The sequence below is a fragment of the Poromitra crassiceps genome (genome assembly GCF_964638095.1).
Source record: "Poromitra crassiceps genome assembly, chromosome: 10".
In the NCBI taxonomy this organism is placed as follows: Eukaryota; Metazoa; Chordata; class Actinopteri; order Beryciformes; family Melamphaidae; genus Poromitra; species Poromitra crassiceps.
The window spans coordinates 27149417-27176219 of NC_139631.1; the positions used below are offsets into that span (position 1 = coordinate 27149417).

The 26803-nt window shown below is 43.4% G+C and overlaps 1 protein-coding gene across 1 annotated transcript in view; it reads left to right on the top strand.

Moving 5' to 3' along the window:
- LOC310784131 (myocyte-specific enhancer factor 2C-like) overlaps nucleotides 1-26803 on the top strand; it is an 89974-nt gene that overhangs the window by 55058 nt on the left and 8113 nt on the right. Inside the window, exons 4-6 of the mRNA XM_083645118.1 lie at nucleotides 7642-7785; nucleotides 17385-17565; nucleotides 18398-18445. Of these exons, the coding sequence (XP_083501244.1) occupies nucleotides 7642-7785; nucleotides 17385-17565; nucleotides 18398-18445 (373 nt within the window). The remainder of the gene's footprint in view (nucleotides 1-7641; nucleotides 7786-17384; nucleotides 17566-18397; nucleotides 18446-26803) is intronic.

Consider the following 26803-nt stretch of genomic DNA (forward strand, 5'->3'; position numbering starts at 1 on the left):
CACACACACACACACACACACACACACACACACACACACACCACCTAGCCATCATCCATGGGCATGCCCCTCGACATGGTCCTGGCATGTTCAAACCACGCTTCATGAAACTGTGGCCTTCTTGCCTTTGGTCTACCATCTGCTTCCAATAAGCTAAGCCAGCCTGATCCCTCTGATGTTCCCTCCACTCTGGAAAGCAGAAAGAAAGATTGAGAGAGAGAGACAGAGAGAGAGAGACAGAGAAAGACAGACAGACAGACAGAGAGAGAGACAGACAGACAGACAGAGAGAGACAGACAGACAGACAGAGAGACAGACAGACAGAGAGAGAGACAGACAGAGAGAGACAGACAGAGAGAGAGAGAGACAGACAGAGAGAGAGACAGACAGAGAGAGACAGACAGACAGACAGAGAGACAGAGAGAGAGACAGACAGAGAGAGAGAGAGAATGAGAGAGAGAGGGAGGGAGGGAGGGAGACAAAAAAGGATGATAGGAAGAGGTAGCCACAGATACAGAGGAAAAGAGAGAAATAAGGAGAATGGGAGCCCACCCCATACATGCTGCTAGCCCACCCCGGCCACCAACAAGCCCACCCTGAGTGCACATTGTGTCTTAATCCACAGCGGGTCCACTCCATGACCACCTCCGTCTTGTTACTTGTGATGGGAAGGGACAGTGGTTCTCCCCACTGCCTGGCCCCCATTGACACTGAGCCACAGTGCTCCTTACCAATCTGCTTGGATCAAATTGAGTCTGTCAATTGGTAAAAGCTGGGGAGCTCCCTGTTGTGCCGTGGTTTTCAAACTTCTCCTCTGGCAAGCCACTTTTCCCTCCAAAATTATTGTCATCTAAGTCTTAGGTCTGTAAGTTTTTGTGAAGGGGAGGAATCAGAGGAAATATATTTTTGAGGTTATCCTACTGTCTTACAGTATTCTATTCAGGCTATCGAGCATTGCAGGGAAAGAAAAAAGAAAGAGAAAAAAGAAACTATTTAAATATTGTAGCCTCTAGCTTGAGATGATTATTTGGGGGCCGCTTTAATACCATTGTGTGTTAAAGCAGTCACTGAAGATGACTTACTTAGTGCGTACTGTAGGTGGCCCCTGTGGTCACATCCGCCCCACACACATTCTCACACATGGCCATGGCCTGTTCGCACCACTACCGTAATGCCATCGACTTCAAGGACAAACCTTCAAGTCTGATAATTGCCAAAGTGAATCAATCAGCTTTGTAACATTGTTAGCATCTTGACAAACCGTTGGCTCAGTCTGAGGGAGAGGCTGTTTATTCCAGTTCCATTTTATTTCCCCCCGCCACACGGCAAACATGATGAACCATAAGTGCCAGAGTGCCACAGTTATTAATGCCTTTTTATTGTGCTCGTCTCACACAAACTGGTGTTTTCCACCAAGAAGTGCTGAAAAGCACTGCAATAGCATAAACTGCTGCATTTAGTGGGGGAAAGTCTTTGTGCCCGACCACTATACTATCTTCTTTCATAAGTCTTGGTTTTGCCTCCGAAAGCGTGTGTATTCAGAAGACCATACAATGTTGGCAGTGATATAAAAGCCCTTTATTATCCACTAAGTGTTTTTGTAGCACTGATGCTGGAGGCCATTGCTTGAAGACATTGAGAAACATTCATTGGCCTAAATGTCGCCAGCAGCCATAAACACAATATTGAATGTGTCTTAACCTTCAAAGCCCACTGCCAAGATCACCACAGAGGCTAAAGGTCAACAACAAAGCTCTCACAATATACCGTCTCTACCTGAGGGAAGATGGGTCCATCCATTGCAGAAATAGAGTACCGCAGGGATGACTTATTTTTGTAGGTTTACCCAGAAGTCCCTGCACTTCCTGATGTAAAAGACAATGGGATTTTTGCATGGGGATTGTATTGTAGGTTTTTTTTTGAAAACCTTGTTAAAGAAATATTTACGCTTCGAAAATAAAAGTGGTCCTCATTTGTGAAGAATATCTTGCTGAACACAAAGTTCACTGTTTCATAAACTTGTGTTAAGCATAGACCTTAGTTCAAGCATTTAACCAAAATCCCAATACAAAAATCCCATAGACTTTTATACGTAGGAACCGGAAGTGCTAACATCCAGATCTACCGGACTCATTCCTGTACTCTATTGGTTTGACTCACATTCTGTCTGAGATGTAGTGATGATGGGCGCACAGAGGAAGGGAGACAGACTGACAGACAGACTGAGACAGAGAGACAGACAGAGAGCGCGATGGGGGCAGAGAGAGAGGTAGAGAGGGTCAGGGTGGCAGAATGCCGAGCAGACGGATGCTGGTATGGCAGGGGCTGTGGGCAGGCGTCAGCTGTCCCTAGCAGACCCCCCAAGGCCACCCAGAATTCACACCCAGATACCCTCCACAGTTCCTCACAAGTGCCCCATGAGGTTATCACCTACACCCCAAACTATGAACTGTGTAAAAGAAACAGCTAAATGGGCAGGCTTCCCTTTTAAAACCTTAGAGAACTCAATTCTTAGGAAAGTGGAATATACATGTTTTTTTAAGACCACATATACATAGTTCCCAACCTTTTCCAAGTCAAGGCCCAGTTGAAAATCTCAAAAATGTTTGCGGCCCACAATTGACCGTAAACAATACGGAGGCCAAATAATGCGTTCTCACAGCACTTTTTATTTGACGGATAAAAGGAGCTGTCCATCAGCACCACACAGAAACCAGAAACTAAAAGTGAGGGGCTGTCTGCAATAGGCTAATAAACGAATAATCGATTACAAATTAAATAATGGTATCATTAAAAACAAATCCATTCTCATACATAATAATAATAATAAAAAATAGCAAATAATTGTTTTTTATTTATTTGGCGGCCCACTTGCAATACCTTCGCGGCCCACCGGTTGGGAATGGCTGCTTTATGGTATCAACCGAAATAACCCAGTACCAAGTATTATCGGAACTTCTCCAGTCAAATGATACCAGCATTTGATCCTTTTTTTACACAGATCGAGTAAAAAAGTACTGTGGTTCTGATCTCATTCCATCACGGCAAGCATTCTTCACTTTAATGCCACCTGGGATTGGCCCACTACCACAGCGGCTACAACCCATACAGTCTGTGGTGGTGAAGTCGAGCGCGGTGCTTGTGATGGCGTTGGCAGTTCAGCGTGCCAAAGTGCCACCAAAACGTTCAAAAGTATAGCTATACTACACAAAAAGCTATTGAAAGAAGTACTCTATTGGTATCGGTATCACTTTAAGGGTATTGATACTGGTATCATGATTTTTTAAGCACTTTTTTAAACAATACCCAGTACACTACAGACTGAACTGTTACATTGACAGTACTAGCACTTAGCAACGGCCACGTGTGTGAGTCCCCTTTCAGCTCACACACTTAGCCTGTGATTATCTCAGTGGAACCCAGCTCACCTTCACCTAACCCAACACTGCTTAGCCTCCTGCTCGCTCTCTCTGGCCCTGCTGCTCTACCCAGGTGAGCTCAGCCTAAGTGTAGGCCCGGCCTAGCTGCGGTGTGCGGAGCTGAAGGGTACCGATGAGACGGCTGTGTAAGTATGTAGGACGCAGTGTCTACGCTGCTCCTGCTTCACGCAGGCGCCGTGACAAGTGGAGTCAGGAGGGAGCATCATGAAGAAGGAGTTTAATTAGGAGCAAGCCTCCAAAGGGGCCACAGAGAAAGACACAGAGCCAAAGCAAGCCTACACAGCTTTTTCATAGTCTTTCCTCTGCCTCACACTCTCTCTCCTTCTGCTCTCTCTCTCTCTTTCTCCCTCCCTCGCTCCCTGTAACGCTATACGCCCCAGCGACGATGTCTGCGTTGTAGTCGTTTGTAGGTTTGTAGCCCTGTCTCTCTCTCTCTCTCCCCCTCCCTCCCTCTCTCTATTATCCCCCCTTTCTCTTGTTATCTGGCTCTCTCCTCACCCAGTCTCTCACTTCAAAGTGTGTCCATGCAAGGACATTTGCTGGTTTCGTTGCTCATTAATAAAAGCTTGACTTAGGGATCAGAATCCTTCATGTCCTGCAGCAGCTGTTAAGGTGTGCTGTGAGCATAGGAATGGACTTCTGCTCAGTTAATGTTTATAGAAAGGCTTTTTTTTTAAACCATGTAATTAATATATAAAGGATTTAATTTCTTGACACCAACCATTCAATACTGATTGTTTGATCATTACAAAAAATTATTGTCATTCCTCTGTTTTGTAAACAGAGGCGTTACGATGGCAAGAAACTTCATTATTGCTCCATGAAAAGTTTACTTTCATGCATGCAATCATTTTTGTAAGAGTAGATTATTCAAATCATGTGCAGTACTTTTTGGAATGAAAATCCTAATTAGTTAGAAAAATGTAGAATTTTAATATAAGAACGATAATTTGGGGGAATATTTTTTGCGCATAAAATTCAGTTCTTGGCATGAGTGAAGTCCGCCAAAGTGTTTTTGTTTAATCCACATCCTATTAGCATATTCCCCAAAGACTCTATTTCTCTGCCAGCCCTTCATATCCACACTCCTCTTTCTTTCAATACCAGCATAGTAGCTGAGAAATCACGTTCCAATGATCATTATTCCCTCCGTCATTTGGAGAGACTTCTCTTTGAAGTCTCGCTTAGCGATGATGATGTCACAGATAAGAGACTCGGAGCCTTGTTTGGAGCAGCATGTGGATGACCTCTGGAGAGCAATGTAATACATCACACATTCAGGCTGCAGACAGAGCAATGGGCAATTAGAGAGGGAGAAAACCTATGATGACGAGGGAGCCAGGGGGAGGGGGGGGGGGGTTTGGTCAGCTGGGGTGGTGGTGGTGGTGGTGGGGGGGGGGGGGGGGGGGGGGCTGTTAGAGTGAGACGGCCTTCTATGGCCATACGAAAGCTCCGTAGGATATGATTGGTTGTCGGCTTGTGTGTCAGCCTTTGGCAACAGGTGTGACGTCCTTAAACAGGTGGGCATAACTGGGATGAGTGGCATAGCGCCCTTGTGCCGCGCCCTGGCTCTGCTGAGCCCCGCTGGAAAGCTAAGCCTGGACCACATGCTTCAAAGTCATATAACACCCGCGCTCTGGCTCCCTGCACCCCATCAACACCCAACTCAGCCATTACCCCCCCCCAACTACCCCCACCCACCCACCCACCCACTACTACCCCCACCCCCTCCAGACCACCAGCTCAGTTACCCCATATGGGTCTCACCTTTACCCCAGCCCTCGTTCCCGCCTCCCAGCACGCCCCGGCGCTGCTCTTCCTAGAATGGAAGTGTTATCTCATGTGCTGTGCGCTGGCGGCGGTAGGCGGCTGGATTCCGTGCTATACGAGTAGAAAGTCAGTCGGTTTCTCCTTGAATGCATTCTCATGTGAAGAGAAGGCCAGCGGTTCAGCTCTTGTCAGTTCCATATGAATTCTTGCATCGCCAAGACCAGATTGGAACTACACAAAAGGAACGGGGGAAAAAGTTTTACATCTCACGTCCTTTGCCAAAAAAGACAGCGTGCTAGACCTCCGCAACCCCTTTGTTCTCTTTGACTCATCCACCTCAGATAGAGCCAGAGTGGCTGATTCACTGTAGGTCTGTAAGAAGTCAGATCTGCGAGCGTTGCCTCGGCTGATTTGTTTGGTGTGATTTCCTGAAGACTGTCAGAGATGTGAGAGACGCTTTCAAATTCAGAACTCCAGATTTCCACACTCTGGGGGCCAAGTGAGGATTCAGAGTGAGAAGAGGAGAGTCGGCAAATGTTGACACGCTTACAGTAGATGCTGCCGCCACGAGACGCCTCAGGAATCAAACAGCTACCGCGCACACACCAAAGAAGGCCTCTAAGTTCACTAAAACCACACTCAGAACAGGGCTTTGTTCTGCTGACATGAGAGATGACTGGATTGTTATTTGTTTTCCGAGCAGTGCAGATCGCTCGCTGTCACCTGTGCTGCCACTCGTGATGGAGTAGCTAGCGCTCGTATCTCCTCCGTGAGTGAGTACTGAAGGAGACAAACAAAATGAGAGGGAGAAGTTCACCGAGATTAACTTATCTTCGGATCTATCTCTCTCCCTTCTCCTGCTCAGTCTTTCTTTCTCTCTCTCTCCCTTTTTTCTCTCAACGCTAACACCCACTCTCACACACCCACACAGGCACACACAAACACAGACTCATTCCCCTCCCACACACAGACACACACGCATGCACGCACGCACGCACGCACACACACACACACACACACACACACACACACACACACACACACACACACACTAAAACATATACACCGAGAGAGAGAGAGAGAGAGAGAGAGAGAGAGAGAGACACACACACTTGATCAGCATCAAATACAGAGTGTGCTAAAGTAAATGTAATTACGTCTGTCTGATATGGAGGTTGAGATGAAAGGAGGAGAGCGCAGTGTGAAGCGACGTCTGCGCAGACAGGAGCAGGCCCGTGATATTCCTCCTCTAGACTAATCTCCCTTTATTAAAGCCAGCCGCGGAGGAGAGAGGAGGGGAGGAGGGGAGGTGGAGAGTGAAGGGGGGAAAGAGGGGGGGGAGGGGGGTGGTGCCTTTGATGAGATCTCTAACTGTCAGCTACTGTACTTTTCTTCTGCCTCGCTCTCTCTTTGTCTCCCACTGTACGAGGCAAACGAAGGCAGCGCCCGTCGCTGCCTCCCCTGGCTCGCTCAGGCAAACACACCCGCGTGCTATCACACAAACTAATGTGCTCTGAAACTTATCCCTGCTGTTATGGTTGTCAGCGATATCTAAAGAAGGACAGAGAGGCAGCTTACACTCTCTCTCTCTCTCTCCATCTCTCCCTCTCTCTCTCTGTCTCTCTCTCCCTCTCTCTCTCTTTGTGGCTCTCTCTCTTCCATCGGAGGGAGTGGAGAGTGGGGCTTCTCTCTGTCTGCTGTTTTCTGGCCACTCTAATGGGGGCAGGTGGCCATCAGGTGGCCAAAACAGAAACTGCCACATATAAATAACACACACCATACAACCCAACTGAACTCAGTCACCTTTCCTGTATCTCAGTCCTATTTCATGATCTCCTGATTATCCCTGGTGATAAAATGTGTTTTTTATGATGGTCCCCCTTTCTTTCCTGTGTAATTATGAGGTCTGAAGGTCCCATGCTGTCTCATTTGGTTGAAGAGTCTGAGCAGTAGTTATGTCTTGTTAGTGAATGTCTTGTTAGTGTTGGTGCCATGCTGAGTGTTTAGCTGCATGTTTACTTGTTGACAATTAAAGCAGTCACTGTGTCCTCACTTCACCCCATGTTGATGGAGGTTAGATTGATGCCTGCCAAAAAAACCTATTTGTCATAAAGGTTAAAGAACATGAAGGAACATTTTCTCCAAAACAGACATGTCATAGAGAAAACACTTTGGAAATGCATTCAGCGGAGATAAGCTCGAGTCGAGGCTTAGCTTCTGCTAAATAAATCCCTAAATCATTTTCCAATTTGTTCCCGATCCACCTTGTCTTTTGTCAGGATTGATTGTAAAAGGCACCTCCTCACAGTTCATCTGCCCCCCTCCCAAGCTGTACGCCTTGCTCACTGTCCACCCCCCCCCCACACACACACACACACACACACACACACACAAGCCCTTCAACTGTGTTGTGCCACTGCTCTGTTTGCAGACGTTGAGAAAGAAGGGCCTAAACGGCTGTGACAGCCCCGACCCCGACGCAGACGACTCGGTCGGCCACAGCCCCGAGTCCGAGGACAAGTACAGGAAAATAAACGAGGACATTGATCTGATGATCAGCAGACAGAGACTGTGTGTAAGTACCCTGTGTTGAACCCCCTGAGCCTTCCTCTCACCTTTCTCTCCTCTCTCTCCCTTTATGTCCCCTGTCCTTTCTGTCTCCGTCCTCGTCTCCTTGTTTTGTCATCTGTTCCCTACCATCCGTCTCTCTGTCTGTGTGTCCCCTTGTCTGTGTCTCCGTCCGTCCGTCTCTGTGGGGTTGTTGTGGGACCTGGCAGGCATTGAGCAAGAAGGAGAACAAAGGCGGCGAGAGCCCGGAGCTCGAGTCAGCTCTCACCCTCACCCCACGCACTGAGGAGAAATACAAACAGATTAACGAGGAGTTTGATCACATGATCAAAACTCATAAGATACCCGTAAGTACTGGGTTGACGCTACGCCGCATCCTCGGCTGGCTAACAAGATGCTGAGTGACTGTTCAGCTAACCCAGCTAACCACCATTGTTTGCCACTAGACTAAATACACAAAGTGAGAGTTAACCACACCTCTAGTCGACAAATACGGATATGTAAATTACAACTAGCAGCTATATACTTACCGTGGAAAGAAATACAGTTCTTTGATTTTGCTTGATTACTATAGTTGAGGGACAGTCCTCAAATTTGACATAGCTTTAACCCTAACTACCATTCATTTTTTGCGATGGTGATTGCGTGCTTTCCCTCATGACAAATTCTAACCTGACTGGTATCCCACCCTGAACCCGTTAGCCATTATGCCTTGCCTGGCTCTCAGGGGAGGTGTGGTCTGCATGTGCTTTTCCTTTTCCTGCACCAAAACACAGCGCTCAGTCACCCGCAACAGCAAGGACACACGTTATAGCAGTGAAACAGCAGCAGACATGCACAGCCTCTCCAGCTTGTGTCTGCGTCTCACACGTTACACAGGGGTGAAAACACCCAATTATCTCTTTTCAACCTTCGGCAACCTCAAGAAAATAATAATTAATAATTAGGCTAATGAAAGCCAGCGTCTGACAGTAACATCTTTTAAAACAATATCTCTGTTGGTGGCCATCTATAGATCTAGAGTCTGTCAGCTGCTGGAGTGATATTATACATCATTAATTTTACAGAAGATCTCAACATAGTCAGTCGCCAGAAACCACAACACAAAAGCTCTTTTCAATGTCAACCGAGCTCGCTCTCCATTCAGAAGGCACCATATTGGAATGGTTAGCGTTCTAGCCGTATACGGAGAGAGAGATAATTCCATGGTAGATGATTCAAAGAAGAACAGTAGTGTCTGGCAGAGTTGTGTGGAGCATGGGGGAGATGTGGTTAGAGGCGAGGCGAGGGCTGGTGAGCTGGGGTGGCGGGGTGGGGTGTGGTGGGGTGGGTTTTGGGATCGGGGGCCGGGTGGGGATGGGGGTGGAGTAGCAGCGGCGGTGGGGGGGGTGACTCTGCTCACAACAAGTGGCAGTTCAGTGTGTGGTCAGAGTGGCTGCCAAGCACTGGGCCTCTGGATCGCAGGGGACTGTTGAGGGGACTGTGGGGAGAGGGGGAGGAGGAGGATGACTGAAAACAGGAAGGATGGCACCAGTTAAATGACAGCTTGCAGGCGGGGCCCATACACCCGTGATGGTGTGTGTGTGTGTGTGCGCGCACACACAGACATTCACAGCTATAGCCCCCCCTGCCCCCCACACACTCGCTGAACCACAGAGGATATAGCAGCCATGAGGCACAGAAACTCCGGCAAGGAATCCAAGATGGAAGAAATTAGCGAAAATCTCCAGAAAATAAAACAGAACCAGAGACAGCCACTCGTTATGAAAGAAAGCAACCATAGCGTTTGGCTAGCCCACCACTGTGTAGAGTTGCAGCAGAAGCGAAAAGTGGAGAGGCCTGCAATGGAATATGGTTAAAGTAACCCTCTTTGCCCTGTGAAATAATATTTGCCCTGCAGAAAAAGGAGCATTAGCAAAGGGGAGAAAATTAAAGAAGACGAGGCAGGGCTCAGGCTTAGATTCTACTTCGATGGTCCCGCTGATGAGATCCCTGCATTGCCCTGAGACACATGGCAACAATTTAGGGCCCTATTTTCTACTTCCTAAAGCTAACATGCAGGATCAACCACTTCCAGGGCACTCCCAAGGTTAAGCCCTTCTGCCAAGTGACACAATAAACATGACAAACTAGACGCCTGGGGCCAGGAGGCCGTCCTAGCTACCTCGACTCATGTTGCTGATGAGACTGCTGACTGATCGTCTGCCACTTAAAAAACACTTTGCATTAGCTCCGTGCGACAGAGAATAGACCTTATTCCTGAACATATATGACTGTGTATCATCATTGAGCCACACGTTATTCCTGCACATATATATACAGTCATTCAGCCACACGTTATCTGGTTATTCCTGCACATATATATACAGTCATTTAGCCACACGTTATCTGGTTATTCCTGCACATATATACAGTCATTTAGCCACACGTTATCTGGTTATTCCTGCACATATATACAGTCATTTAGCCACACGTTATCTGGTTATTCCTGCACATATATACAGTCATTTAGCCACACGTTATCTGGTTATTCCTGCACATATATACAGTCATTTAGCCACACGTTATCTGGTTATTCCTGCACATATATACAGTCATTTAGCCACACGTTATTCCTGCACATATATACAGTCATTCAGCCACACGTTATCTGGTTATTCCTGCACATATATATACAGTCATTTAGCCACACGTTATCTGGTTATTCCTGCACATATATACAGTCATTTAGCCACACGTTATTCCTGCACATATATACAGTCATTTAGCCACACGTTATCTGGTTATTCCTGCACATATATACAGTCATTTAGCCACACGTTATTCCTGCACATATATACAGTCATTTAGCCACACGTTATTCCTGCACATATATACAGTCATTTAGCCACACGTTATCTGGTTATTCCTGCACATATATACAGTCATTCAGCCACACGTTATCTGGTTATTCCTGCACATATATACAGTCATTTAGCCACACGTTATTCCTGCACATATATACAGTCATTTAGCCACACGTTATTCCTGCACATATATACAGTCATTTAGCCACACGTTATTCCTGCACATATATATACAGTAATTTAGCCACATGTTATTCCTGCACATATATATACAGTAATTTAGCCACATGTTATTCCTGCACATATATATACAGTCATTTAGCCACATGTTATTCCTGCATTATATATACATTCAGCCACATGTTATTCCTGCACATATATACAGTCATTTAGCCACACGTTATTCCTGCACATATATATACAGTAATTTAGCCACACGTTATTCCTGCACATATATACAGTCATTTAGCCACATGTTATTCCTGCATTATATATACATTCAGCCACATGTTATTCCTGCACATATATACAGTAATTTAGCCACACGTTATTCCTGCACATATATACAGTCATTTAGCCACACGTTATTCCTGCATTATATATACATTCAGCCACATGTTATTCCTGCACATATATACAGTAATTTAGCCACATGTTATTCCTGCACATATATATACAGTCATTTAGCCACATGTTATTCCTGCATTATATATACATTCAGCCACATGTTATTCCTGCACATATATACAGTCATTTAGCCACATGTTATTCCTGCACATATATATACAGTAATTTAGCCACACGTTATTCCTGCACATATATACAGTCATTTAGCCACATGTTATTCCTGCATTATATATACATTCAGCCACATGTTATTCCTGCACATATATACAGTCATTTAGCCACACGTTATTCCTGCACATATATATACAGTAATTTAGCCACACGTTATTCCTGCACATATATACAGTCATTTAGCCACATGTTATTCCTGCATTATATATACATTCAGCCACATGTTATTCCTGCACATATATACAGTCATTTAGCCACACGTTATTCCTGCACATATATATACAGTAATTTAGCCACACGTTATTCCTGCACATATATACAGTCATTTAGCCACACGTTATTCCTGCATTATATATACATTCAGCCACATGTTATTCCTGCATTATATATACATTCAGCCACACGTTATTCCTGCACATATATACAGTCATTTAGCCACACGTTATTCCTGCACATATATATACAGTAATTTAGCCACACGTTATTCCTGCACATATATACAGTCATTTAGCCACATGTTATTCCTGCATTATATATACATTCAGCCACATGTTATTCCTGCACATATATACAGTAATTTAGCCACACGTTATTCCTGCACATATATATACAGTAATTTAGCCACACGTTATTCCTGCACATATATACAGTAATTTAGCCACACGTTATTCCTGCATTATATATACATTCAGCCACATGTTATTCCTGCACATATATACAGTCATTTAGCCACACGTTATTCCTGCACATATATACAGTAATTTAGCCACACGTTATTCCTGCACATATATATACAGTAATTTAGCCACACGTTATTCCTGCATTATATATACATTCAGCCACATGTTATTCCTGCACATATACAGTCATTTAGCCACACGTTATTTCTGCACATATACTTTATATACAGTCATTCAGACACATGCTATTCCTGCACATATATATATACAGTCATTCAGCCACATGTTATTCCTGCACATATATATATACAGTCATTCAACCACACATTATTCCTGCCCATATACATACAGTCATTCAGTCACATGTTATTCCTGCACATATATATATACAGTCATTCAGCCACATGTTATTCCTGCACATATATATATACAGTCATTCAACCACACATTATTCCTGCCCATATACATACAGTCATTCAGTCACATGTTATTCCTGCACATATACTGTATATACAGTCATTCAGCCACACGTTATTCCTGCACATATATATACAGTCATTCGGCCACACGTTATTCCTGCACATATACTGTATATACAGTCATTCAGCCACACGTTATTCCTGCACATATATATACAGTCATTCAGCCACATGTTATTCTTGCACATATACAGTATACAGTCATTCAGCCACACGTTATTCCTGCACATATATATACAGTCATTCAGCCACACGTTATTCCTGCACATATACTGTATATACAGTCATTCAGCCACATGTTATTCCTGCACATATATACAGTCATTCAGCTACGTTATTCCTGCACATATATATATATATACAGTCATTCAGCCACACGTTATTCCTGCACATATATACAGTCATTCAGCTACGTTATTCCTGCACATATATATATATATACAGTCATTCAGCCACACGTTATCTGGTTATTCCTGCACATATATACAGGCATTTAGCCACACATTATTCCTGCACATATATATACAGTAATTTAGCCACACGTTATTCCTGCACTATATATACATTCAGCCACATGTTATTCCTGCACATATATACAGTCATTCAGCTACGTTATTCCTGCACATATACTTTATTTACAGTCATTCAGACACACGTTATTCCTGCACATATATACAGTATACAGTCATTCAGCCACACGTTATTCCTGCACATATACTGTATATACAGTAGGGATGCACCGATATGAAAATTTTGGCCCATACCGATAACCGATATTAACATTGCCGTTATGGCCGATAACCGATATTTACCGATGTCGATATGATCTGTATAAAAACAAGTGATTATGATAATCAAATTTGATACATAATGAAAAACTCATGTAAACACTGTGAATTTGAAAAAGTAATACATTTCTTTATTTCCAAAACATTTGGAAAAGCCCATAAATCATTGATTTACTGCATTGTTTCCTCTCAATGTGAACATTTTCACTGATACTGATAACCGATATTAACATTGCAACATCGGACCGATGCCGATATGTTAAAAAATGATTAACATCGGCCGATACCGATATGATTGCCGATATATTGTGCATCCCTAATATACAGTCATTCAGCCACATGTTATTCCTGCACATATATACAGTCATTCAGCTACGTTATTCCTCCACATATATATATATATACAGTCATTCAGCCACACGTTATTCCTGCACATATATACAGTCATTCAGCTACGTTATTCCTGCACATATATATATATATACAGTCATTCAGCCACACGTTATTCCTGCACATATATATACAGTCATTCAGCCACACGCTATTCCTGCACATATATACAGTCATTCAGCTACGTTATTCCTGCACATATACAGTCATTCAGCCACACGTTATTCCTGCACCTATATATACAGTCATTCAGCTACGTTATTCCTGCACATATATATATATATATACAGTCATTCAGCCACACGCTATTCCTGCACATATATACAGTCATTAAGCTACGTTATTCCTGCACTAGGTCCCTATTCTCCCACAGGCCTTCGGCGCTAAAACGGGCCTTAAACGCAAAAAAACGTGCCTTGCGCCTGTTTCGGGAAAATAGCAATAGGCTTTAGGCTGCCAAATGCGCTTTAGGCCGAATGGGCGTGGCGGAGTCCCTGAATGCGCCGAAGTGGGCGTGGCGGCGCTAAATACCGGCGTACTACTATCTTCCAGCCATCTTCCGACCTGGCCGACTTTTAGCGCTTTGCGCTTTTGAAAAGCTGGCCTAAAGCAGGATTCTGTGCACCGGGGACAGGAAAGTGAATGGAGAATACAATATATAGAAAAAAATACTTTAGAATACAATAGAATATAAGATTGCAACCCTTCTCAGGCTTTTTGGGTGAAGCTGTAATGCAGTTTCATAAATTTAGTTTAGGCTATCATAATAATCCCCATTTATGTGTAATATAGCTCTACGTTTTATTACCCCCCCCCCCCCGAAATTAGCTAGGCTACTAATATTACTAATATTCCTAATTAATATGTATTATTATTTCATTCAGATAATTGACATTATAGGCATGTATATCGTTTAATGTGAGAGAAAGGGAGAGAGAAAGAAAGAGAGAGAGAAACTGGATCAACTGTTGTGTAGCGCTTCTTCAAACCCCACTCTTCATTACAGCTATTCATTACAGAATTGTCTGTTGTATTTATTTTTTCTGTGTGCAAAGCATAGAAAGTTATAATTATTTCCAAATGTTTCCCCCGTCTGTGGCAGCGGAGCTGTCCGAGGTGCTGAACAAGCGCAGCGCATAGACGGCCACCTGGGGCGGCTCAGGCGGTCCAGGACTGGGCGCGGGGCGTCGGCGGGGTAATTCTCCTCCCCAAACAGTGCGCGATGGTACATTTGAACCTGAATGGATAGATGAATAAACAACTTAAGTAAAGAGTTGTTTTGTAGCTATTCAAAATGAATGGTGGACAGATATATCACCTGATTCGCCAGCACCATCTTCTCCTCAGCTGTGAATTTAGTGGATCGGTTTTGGTCTGCCATATTGATCACACTGCGCCAGCTGCTGCCAATCTGGCTTTTAAAGCCCCTCTGATTGATTACTGAAGATTTTATTGAGAATGAACATATTTGTCAGAGCCTGTGGGCAGGGGGTGGGGGGGACGCATATATAGGCCAAATAAAATACTATTACTCAATAATAAAATCCTGTAAATTAAATAGAATTAAGTTATCAGATCCAGTAAAAGTGATAGGTGTCATTCAGAGGATGTTGCATCGTGCAGTGGGGGAGGAGAGATAAAACGATATCATTCTGGCCATCTAATCTCATGACATCCAGCCATAGGCAATATTTTTTTCTATCAGATGCATTTAGAAATTATTTTCACTTTGGTCTTGCTATAGTGTAGCGTATTTACATGCTTGCAGTATTTTAACTGCAGTTATTGGTTTGAGAAGCATAATAATATGGAATAATAGCCTATATATGGAGATAGACAGACCGGATGAAGGGAGGGGGGGGCGGCGGAGCCCTTGGCTTTGTCTGGTTTTACCGGATTTGTCCAGGAATTGGAGCTTAAAAGGCAAGCGTGTGTCTCTTCCCTGCAATTCTCCAATGAGCGGACAATGCATAATTTTACGCTTAAAAGGCGTGGTTATAATGGTTGAGGCTGAGTTTAGCGCCGATACCAAGATATCAAGTGCGCCTTTCCACGCCCACTGCTTTGCGCTGCGGCTGGCGTTCGGCCTAGAAACTGCGCGGCTGCAACGATAGAGCCCATACAGTCATTCAGCCACACGTTATTCCTGCACCTATATATACAGTCATTCAGCTACGTCATTCCTGCACATATATATATATATACAGTCATTCAGCCACACGCTATTCCTGCACATATATATACAGTACAGTCATTCAGCCACACGTTATTCCTGCATATATATACAGTCATTCAGCTACGTTATTCCTGCACATATACAGTCATTCAGCCACACGTTATTCCTGCACCTATATATACAGTCATTCAGCCACACGCTATTCTTGCACATATATATACAGTCATTCAGCCACACGTTATTCCTGCACATATACTTTATATACAGTCATTCAGCCACACGTTATTCCTGCACATATATATATACAGTCATTCAGCCACACGTTATTCCTGCACATATATATATACAGTCATTCAGCCACACGTTATTCCTGCACATATATACAGTATATACAGTCATTCAGCCATGCGTTATTCCTGCACATATATATACAGTATATATACAGTCATTCAGCCACACGTTATTCCTGCACATATATATATACAGTCATTCAGCCATGCGTTATTCCTGCACATATATATATACAGTCATTCAGCCATGCGTTATTCCTGCACATATATATATACAGTCATTCAGCCATGCGTTATTCCTGTACATATATATACAGTCATTCAGCCACACTGATTGCCTTCGCTGCTCAAGTCTCAAAGCCACACATACGTTGTAGCGATTATAGTGAGGTGAAGACAGACTGAATTATCTTGAGCTCATTTAGAACAGTGGGGGATGCCCTGGCCTTGTTCCCAGTAAACCGTAGCCTTCTTATTTCTTTAATGTAATAACCCAAGAATGTATTTCTGGGAATAGAGCGAATGCAGTGACCACAGCACGATCTTTCAACCTTTTGCTTTCATTCAAGAAAATGCCATTAGAATGTCACAACATGTCAGGGGCAAAAAGGAGAAGAGAAGAGAATGGCCATATTAGTATTGGCTGTTCCCTGACTGTCTGAACCTTGGAGAAGGTTTGTATGATAGAGTGTAGCCATCCCATATATCAGCATGCAAACATTTTGAGTTAGTGTACTCAACGAGGAGTTTTCCAAGCGCTCGCCCTCTCCTGTTTGTGCAGTGTTCCCCTTCAGCATCCCTACTGTCTAGTTATTTGTTCTGAGAAGTTTTCTCTACCATCCATCTACAGTATGCATGTGTGTCTATTGTTAGTTGTCCGTTTGTCCTTGTGCAATTTGGTGTCTTTCAGTGTCTTTTTCTTTTTTGTAACGGCGGCATGTGTTTGACTGCTTCTGTTGTTATTTTCCTTTGACTGGAGGGTTTCTGGAGTGTCAAGTCTCCCTCTGTCTGTGCCCACTCCCCTATTTCATGCTCTTGTTTTAGTTTCTTCACTCACAGAGTTTGCTGACACCTCTCGATCTACTGTTTAGTTTAAACATGAACTATTCTCTCTCTCTCTCTCTCTGTCTGTGTGTGTCTCTCTCTCTCTCTCTCTCAGCAGGCCGTGCCCCCCTCTAACTACGAGATGCCCGTGTCCATCCCCGTCAGCAACCAGAACAGTCTCATCTACAGCCATCCCGGCGGTTCCCTAGGCAACCACAACCTGTTGCCACTGGCGCACCATGGCCTACAGAGAAACAGCATGTCTCCCGGAGTGACACACAGACCCCCCAGTGCAGGTAACACAGGGTGGGACCTCACATGCACTCACGCACCCATGTACATACAGTCGCAAAGACTGTGTACGACTCTCTACTCTCATTTTCACACATGCACGCAAACACTCACTTCAAATACGCCATCTATTTTATTGTGCCCTTACCAATAATGTTCCACCAGAAGGCAGTGAATAACTCAGAGGCTAACCACCCTCCCCCCCCCCCTCATATTTTCATATATTGCCTGCTCAGTATGTTATTTAAAACAAGTCAATGATTTAATATTGCGTTTAACCCCGGCCAGAAGTCTGGTTGATTTAGTGTGAGGCTCTATACAGGGGATGTCTGGCCCTATGTGTAGGCATTGAGCTGCTGGTGACATAAGAACATCAGGCCCGTCGGTTTGTTATTGTTGTCCAGGGTCCTTATTCTGTCCCTCTGGTCGGTAGGCTGCTGCCCACACCCTCACCCTGTCATTACAACTGGATGCTAGGAGCGCCAGGACAAACTAAATATGAGTTTTGGCGCTGGCAGCATCCACAGCAAACCGCACACGTTCTGGGCCCGCCCACTCTTCCACCTCGCATGGCTTAAAAATAATAATGTGTCATTTTTCTTGGACGGGGTCTCCATGTATCCACTCGCAGTGTCCAGTTGCTCAGAGTGCTAAGGTTTTAGTGCGAGGCAGTATTCCTTTTCGTATCAGCGCACGCACACACACACACACACACACACACACACACCGCGGACTATTATGACTAAATTGAGTTTGCTCCTGAAAGGTAGAAGAAGCGAGGCAACAGTGGATGGACTAATGGTTTTCCACTCTTTCGCTCTCTCTTTCATCTGTCAGGTGGCCTGATGGGTGCTGACCTCACCACTGGCGCGGGCACCAGTGCTGGTAAGAATGGCCTCCTCTTCTCACTCATAGTTGTCTGCTAACACACGCACACACACACACACACACACACACACACACACACACGGTACATGGTACCCACTCACCCACTCGGGGCTATAAAACGCATGACTAATAGTAAGCCAAACCCAGTGGAGGTTCTGTCCATGATGTGTTGATGTTCGTGGTCTTGGAGTTCATTTGGGAATGTTTGCCCAGTGCTGGGCCTGTGACACATCCTGGTTGGTTTCAGCTATAAAATGGTTGAGCAAGTGGGGAAAAAAGAAGTCAAATTATACTATACAACATTATACTACAACATTATACAATACAACATTATACTATACAACATTATACTATACAACAGTGATCCTCACTACTTTCTCCATGAGAGCCACTTTTACCGCAAAACCACACAGTAAGCGTTTGGTTTAGTTTTTAGTTTATTAAATGATAAAACCAATGATAAAAAATTTAGAACCAATGATAAAAATGTTAGAAACAATTATAAAAATCATAAAAACATTCATTTATATATAGTTATATATATATTAGGGCTGTCAGCGTTAACGCGTTAATCGCCATGTGATTAAGGGCCCACCATAACGCGCTATTTTTTTTTCAATCGCGTTAATCGCATGCCGCTATTTTGTCCCTTCATGCTTGTGCATGCAGGCATGGAAGAGAACGACAGCAATACGTTTCTAAATGGCTCGTTTTACTTAAAAAAAACTCCCCAAGTGGCACAGTGGACAAGTCAAGAGCCGTAGTTTGCACCTTGTGTAAAACGGAATTAAAATATCACCGAAGTACATCGAGTTTCCTTCAGAGTCTCGGATGCGCGGGTCCTCTAACCTCTGGGAGGTCGGCTCCAATGGCTTCACGCGATATACACGTTATCAATACACAGTTTCCAATACTGAGCCATTATTCACATGGAAGTGCCAAAGTTTTTAGCTCAGACACAGCCTTCTTCGGCTGTGTCTGTGTGTGTTTTGAAATGCAAAATAATGGCATTTTAAACATGCGATACAAAGATGCGATTAATCGCGATTAACTATAGTTAATCGCAAGATTAATCGCGATTAATAAAATTAATCGTTTGACAGCCCTAATATATATATATGTATATATATATATACAAATGATATAAAAAATGATAAAAGTGATGAAAACATTCACACCGACTTGATTAAAATATATATGAAAACATTCTGATGTTCAGTCTGTCTCTCTCTGGGATGCAGCTCCAAATCTCCAGACAGCTGCTTTGCTTATCGTTAAAACTATACAACATTATACTATACAACATTATACTATACAACATTATACTATACAACATTATACGATACAACATTATACTATACAACATTATACTATACAACATTATACTATACAACATTATACTATACAACATTATACGATACAACATTATACGATACAACATTATACTATACAACATTATACTATACAACATTATACTATACAACATTATACTATACAACATTATACTATACAACATTATACTATACAACATTATACTATACAACATTATACTATACAACATTATACTATACAACATTATACTATACAACAGCGGATAGAACATTATACTATACAACATTATACTATACAACAGCGGATAGACTGATGGGCAATCAGGAGAGGTGCTGGACTTCTGACTGGACAGTTTCATTCCTTTTCTCTCACTCCTGCCCTCTTGCTCTCTCTCTCTATCTCCCTGTTTAACTTTGGATACTGTCTAACATTGGATAAATTCTTAGATGCATTGGTTCAACACAAGTTAATATCAAAGCATTGGGTTATTGGGGCAATATTGGAATGTATTATTAGGAATAAGTATTGATAGGGATATGTGGGTGGATTTATGATATTGTGTGTGTATGGGTAAGTTTGTGTACGTTTGTGTATATACATACATATATATATGTATGTATGTATGTATGTGTATACATTAGGGGTGTCACGATACACTCAGTTCACGATACGATACGTATCACGATACTGGGTTCACGATAACGATACGATACGATTTTAACAATATTTTTTTAAACTTGAATAATGACAATATATGACTGGAAAAGTAGTATTTTATTTGAAATGCACAAATACAAAACATGCTGTTGTGGGAAATTGTTATTACAATAACAACTAGAAAAAACATGAGATTGGAGATAAGGCTTATCTTGAAATAGAATGAGTTACACCGTCACTTAGATTTACTTTGAACTAAAAGGTTTCTCAGCAGTATAAATTCTCATTATGCATCTTCAGTTTTTCTTCAAACTCAAACAACAAGACTTTTCTTAGTCTATTTTTTATGCATCTTCAGTTTTTCCTGTCAAGTAAACAGTTTTGCCAGAAACTCAATTGAATGGTTTCTCTCCTGTATAACTTCTCATGTGTCTCTTCAGAGACTTGTTCAACTGAACTACTTTCCACACATTGAACTTCAACAAACAAAGACGTTTCTTTGTCTACTTTTGAAAAAAAAAAAAAAATGTTTTTTTTTTTTTTTTTTTTTTTTCACGATATGAGATTTCATCTCAACGATACATATCGTGACGTTTTACTATCGCGAAATTTCGTGGGACGATATATTGTGACACCCCTAGTATACATGTATACATGAGCGTGCGTGGAAGTTGGGATATGCATATATAGGGATGTATGAATTTGTTTATGAATGATTTGGGGGCAGGACTCGATAAGCCTAGGCTTCTTCCTGCCCCTTTTCAAACAGGTCGCCTTTTTTTTTTTTGAGTTTACGTATTTTCCTTTTGATGAAGTCTATTAGACTGCTATGTTTACTGGTTTTTTCACTTTATGTATTGTTTTAACTGTCAATCAATCAATCAATCAATCAAAAAAACTCTCTCCCCCCCTGTTTAACTCTCTCTCCCTAACTTTATCTCTCTATCTGTCTCTCTTCCTGTTTAACTCTCTCTCTCTCTCTGTTTAACTATTTCTCTCCCTCTTTCTCTCTGCTTAACTCTCCCTCTCTCCCTCTTTCTCTCTGCTTAACTCTCCCTCTCTCCCTCTCTTTATCCCTAACTTTATCTCTCTATCTGTCTCTCTCTGTTTAACTCTCTCTCTCCCTCTTTCTCTCTGCTTAACTCTCCCTCTCTCCCTCTCTTTATCCCTAACTTTCTCTCTCTATCTGTCTCTCTCTCTGTTTAACTCTCTCTCTCTCTCTGTTTAACTATTTCTCTCCCTCTTTCTCTCTGTTTAACTCTCCCTCTCTCCCTCTCTTTATCCCTAACTTTCTCTCTCTATCTGGCTCTCTCTGCTTAACTCTCTCTCTCTCTCTGTTGAACTATTTCTCTCCCTCTTTCTCTCTGCTTAACTCTCCCTCTCTCCCTCTCTTTATCCCTAACTTTCTCTCTCTATCTGGCTCTCTCTGCTTAACTCTCTCTCTCTCTCTGTTGAACTATTTCTCTCCCTCTTTCTCTCTGCTTAACTCTCCCTCTCTCCCTCTCTTTATCCCTAACTTTCTCTCTCTATCTGGCTCTCTCTGTTTAACTCTCTCTCTCTCTCTGTTGAACTATTTCTCTCCCTCTTTCTCTCTGCTTAACTCTCCCTCTCTCCCTCTCTTTATCCCTAACTTTCTCTCTCTATCTGGCTCTCTCTGTTTAACCCTCTCTCTCTCTCTACCCCTCTCTCTCTCTCTCTCCCTCTCTCTCTCTCCCTCTCTTTCTGTCTAATGAACCAAGCAGCAACATGCCGGATACAGTATACGTCCCTTTAACTGCTCTTTATTTCTGCTACCTAACTGCAAATGGCAATACCCATCGTTCCCATTTGGTCCAAGTTGTTTTGCTACATAAACTCTTTATACAGGCTAACTACTATCATATGCCTGCAGCCAAATTAATTCAATGTTTTGAGGAGCTGGCTGTGCCACAATGATCCTGTGGAGAGTGGAGCAACCTATGTTTAAAGAACATGTGTGTGGGATCATGTGTGTGTGGGATCATGTGTGTTAAAGATCATGTGTGTTAGGGATCATGTGTGTTAGGTAGGGATGTCAATTTTCGGTTAATTTCACTTTCGATTAACCGACGCTAATAATCGATTAACCTATCGGTTAATTCATAATTTTTTAATATAAAAAAAAAAAAAAAAAAAATTTTTTTTTTTTGTCTATTTACTCAATGAGCTCATGCCCAAACAAGGCGTGTCTATTTAGATGCTGAAATGTTAATGCTTTTTGTGTTAGAATTATGCCTTTATTTTTTGTTGGCTTTGCTGAAATTTATAAGTTTATTGCCACATTTTGATCAGGTAATCATTCCAAAATCATTCTGGCTCTTATATGGATGACAAGGAAATATATTTTTGAGAGCTTTATTTCCTGTTTATGTAAACATTACAACAACAACAATCTGTTATTTCTTTTGATTTTTTCACATTAGGCCTACTGTCTTTTGCAGCATAAAAACTTAAACAAAATATAGCCTATTTCGATTTGCTGCCAACAATTGAACAAAATTTGAACAAAATAGTTGCATGATGCAAAACACTGTGCAAAATCTGCAAGGAAACTCAAAAAACGTGTCCAAAAAAAAAAATTTTTTTTTTTTTTTTTTTAAATATTAACTGATAGACCGACAGCAATAACCGAACAACGACGTTAGCGACGGTTAATCGATTAACGGTTAACCGTTGACATCCCTAGTGTTAGGGATCATGTGTGTTAGGGATCATGTGTGTTAGGGATCATGTGTGTTAAAGATCATGTGTGTTAGGGATCATGTGTGTTAGGGATCATGTGTGTTAGGGATCATGTGTGTTAAAGATCATGTGTGTTAGGGATCATGTGTGTTAAAGATCATGTGTGTGTTAGGGATCATGTGTGTGTGTGGGATCATATGTGTGTTAGGGATCATGTGTATGTGTGGGATCATGTGTGTTAGCCTCTGGGGATCAACGGGCGTACGTCTTAGGATATGTCAGGCCACTGTTTTATTGCAAAGAGACTCCCTCTTAAAGGGTTAAACATTTTACAACCCTGAAATACAGTGCCGAGTATAAAGAGGGGGAGTCGGGGGGTGGGGGGTGTCACTGGGGCACAGCTGGGCAACCCTGTCTGGCCCCCAGGGCTCCATCTGAAGGGTCAATGCCTGGTTCCTCTGTCTGGCCGCTCATCACACACACACACACACACACACACACACTCACAACAGGGCCGTTTGTTGTGGCGTGCGTTCCGTCGGCGGCGTGCTGCAGAGCGTGCTTCAAATGTAGCCTTTGTGTCGCCACGGCGAGGGAACAGAGGCGCTCTGTGAGAGCTCCGCGCGCGTCGCTCGGCAGCGGCGAAAAACACGACGTGGAGAGAGAGTCATGTGCAAGCTAAAAGATTCCATTCAACGCTCTTAAATCTCATGGAGAGGCAGAGAGAAAGAGCGTTTGGGGGGGAGGCAGGGAGAAAGAGTGTGTGTGGGGGGGGGGGGGGAAACCCCAGTGATAAATATCCACTGATGGTGGAAGCATGTGTGCTATGGGAGAAACAGTGGGGGAACACAGATGGAAGTGTTCTGTGAAGTTGGTCAGCCATTTTAATGATGCTCCTCTGAAGTGACTCAACGTGAGGTGGCCCAGCCACTGTGGCACCGCAAGGCCCCCTCTACTGTTCTTCTCCTCAGCGCCACTTCTGATAAGCTGACTGCCGAGGTCGCCTTCCTGTGTGTGCCTTAAGTACCATGGCCTATGTAGCACACACACACACACACACACACACACACACACACACACACACACACACACACACACACACACACACACACACACACACAGACAACTGCTTCTTTGACACTCATGTCTCATGTCATGGTTGTCATCCGTGTCAGATTTTGATTGATAAGAGAAATGACAGCATTTCATATAGGCTGAGTCACCACGTCCTGTTTATGGAGATGCTGTGGGAGGTGTGTATGTGTGTGTATGTTTGAACATGTATGTATGTGTCATATATGTCATCCCCCCCTGCTAGCTAGGAGAGAGAGAGAGATAGAAAGTGGGTGAAGGAGAGAAGGGAGCGCTGGACGCAGCCTCCAGCTTGTGAACACCTCCCTCCTCCATTTGTGCAATTATGTAGCTGTCAGCTGGGCTCGGATCAGTACTCCGCTCACCAGCGGACGGAGAAAAATTAACCAGCAACTCATGTCACCTCTCACCTTGATCGCACACCAATTACTCTCTAAAACAAGGTGCATAAGATACACCATTACAACATCTTGTGCCTCAATACTCACGCAGACAGACAGGGGGCGTCTGGGTAAAAGCACTCGCCGACCACTGTGGAGACCTGGGTTCAATTCCCGGTAGTGGTACTTCCGGCTTGGTCAAACGTTCCTACAGACACAATTGGCCGTGTCTGCAGGTGGGAAGCCGGAGGGGTATGAGTCCTGGTCGGTGCACTAGCGCCTCCTCTGGTCTGCCTGTTTGGGGGGCGGGGAACTGGGGGGAATAGCGTGATCCTCCCACGCGCTATCTCCTGGTGGTGAAACTCCTCGCTGTCAGGTGAAAAGAAGCGGCTGGCGACTGCACATGTATCGGAGGAAGCATGTGGTAGTCTACAACTCTCCCCAGATCAGCAGAGGGGGTGGGGAAATGAGCGGGAAAGCAGGGAAAGTACAATTGGGGTGACAAATTGTATCTATGTTCAATAGATGAAACAATGTGTCTCTCTGGTCACACTAAGTGTACAAACAACTCCTCACACTAACTGTACAAACAGCTCCTCACACTAAGTGTACAAACAGCTCCTCACACTAACTGTACAAACAACCCCTCACACTAACTGTACAAACAGCTCCTCACAGTAAGTGTACAAACAGCTCCTCACACTAACTGTACAAACAGCTCCTCACACTAACTGTACAAACAGCTCCTCACACTAACTGTACAAACAGCACCTCACACTAACTGTACAAACAGCTCCTCACACTAACTGTACAAACAGCACCTCACACTAACTGTACAAACAGCACCTCACACTAACTGTACAAACAGCACCTCACACTAACTGTACAAACAGCTCCTCACACTAACTGTACAAACAGCTCCTCACACTAACTGTACAACTCACACTAACTGTACAAACAGCACCTCACACTAAGTGTACAAACAGCACCTCACACTAACTGTACAAACAGAACCTCACACTAACTGTACAAACAGCTCATCACACTAACTGTACAAACAGCTCCTCACACTAACTGTACAAACAGTACCTCACACTAACTGTACAAACAGCTCCTCACACTAACTGTACAAACAGCACCTCACACTAAGTGTACAAACAGCACCTCACACTAACTGTACAAACAGCACCTCACACTAACTGTACAAGCAGCTCCTCACACTAACTGTACAAACAGCTCCTCACACTAACTGTACAAACAGCTACTCACACTAACTGTACAAACAGCTCCTCACACTAACTGTACAAACAGCTCCTCACACTAACTGTACAAACAGCACCTCACACTAACTGTACAAAAAGCTCCTCACACTAACTGTACAAGCAGCTCCTCACACTAACTGTACAAACAGCTCCTCACACTAACTGTACAAACAGCTACTCACACTAACTGTACAAGCAGCTCCTCACACTAACTGTACAAACAGCTCCTCACACTAACTGTACAAGCAGCTCCTCACACTAACTGTACAAGCAGCTCCTCACACTAAGTGTACTGCTCCTCACACTAACTGTACAAACAGCTCCTCACACTAAATCTACAAACAGCTCCTCACACTAAGTGTACAAACAGCTCCTCACACTAACTGTACAAACAGCTACTCACACTAACTGTACAAGCAGCTCCTCACACTAAGTGTACAAGCAGCTCCTCACACTAACTGTACAAACAGCTCCTCACACTAACTGTACAAACAGCTCCTCACACTAACTGTACAAACAGCACCTCACACTAACTGTACAAGCTGTAGGCCTGAGCGTGACACCTTGCTTCAGTTGGTGAATTCAGTGTTGAATGCACATTTGGCCAAACCGCACCGGAAGAGTGTGTGTGTATGGGGAATAGAATGGAGCGCGCCTGTTAGACCACAACAGGACATCAGAAATTTGTTCAGTAACAGTTAAATGTACATGAGTTTAACCACACCTCTCCTTTGTGTGTGTGTGTGTGTGTGTGTGTGTGTGTGTGTGTGTGTGTGTGTGTGTGTGTGTGTGTGTGTGTGTGTGTGTGTGTGAGAGAGAGAGAGAGAGAGAGAGAGAGAGAGAGAGAGAGAGTGTGTGTGTGTGTGTGTGTGTGTGTGTGTGTGTGTGTGTGTGTGTGTGTGTGTGTGTGTGTGTGTGTGTGTGTGCATAAG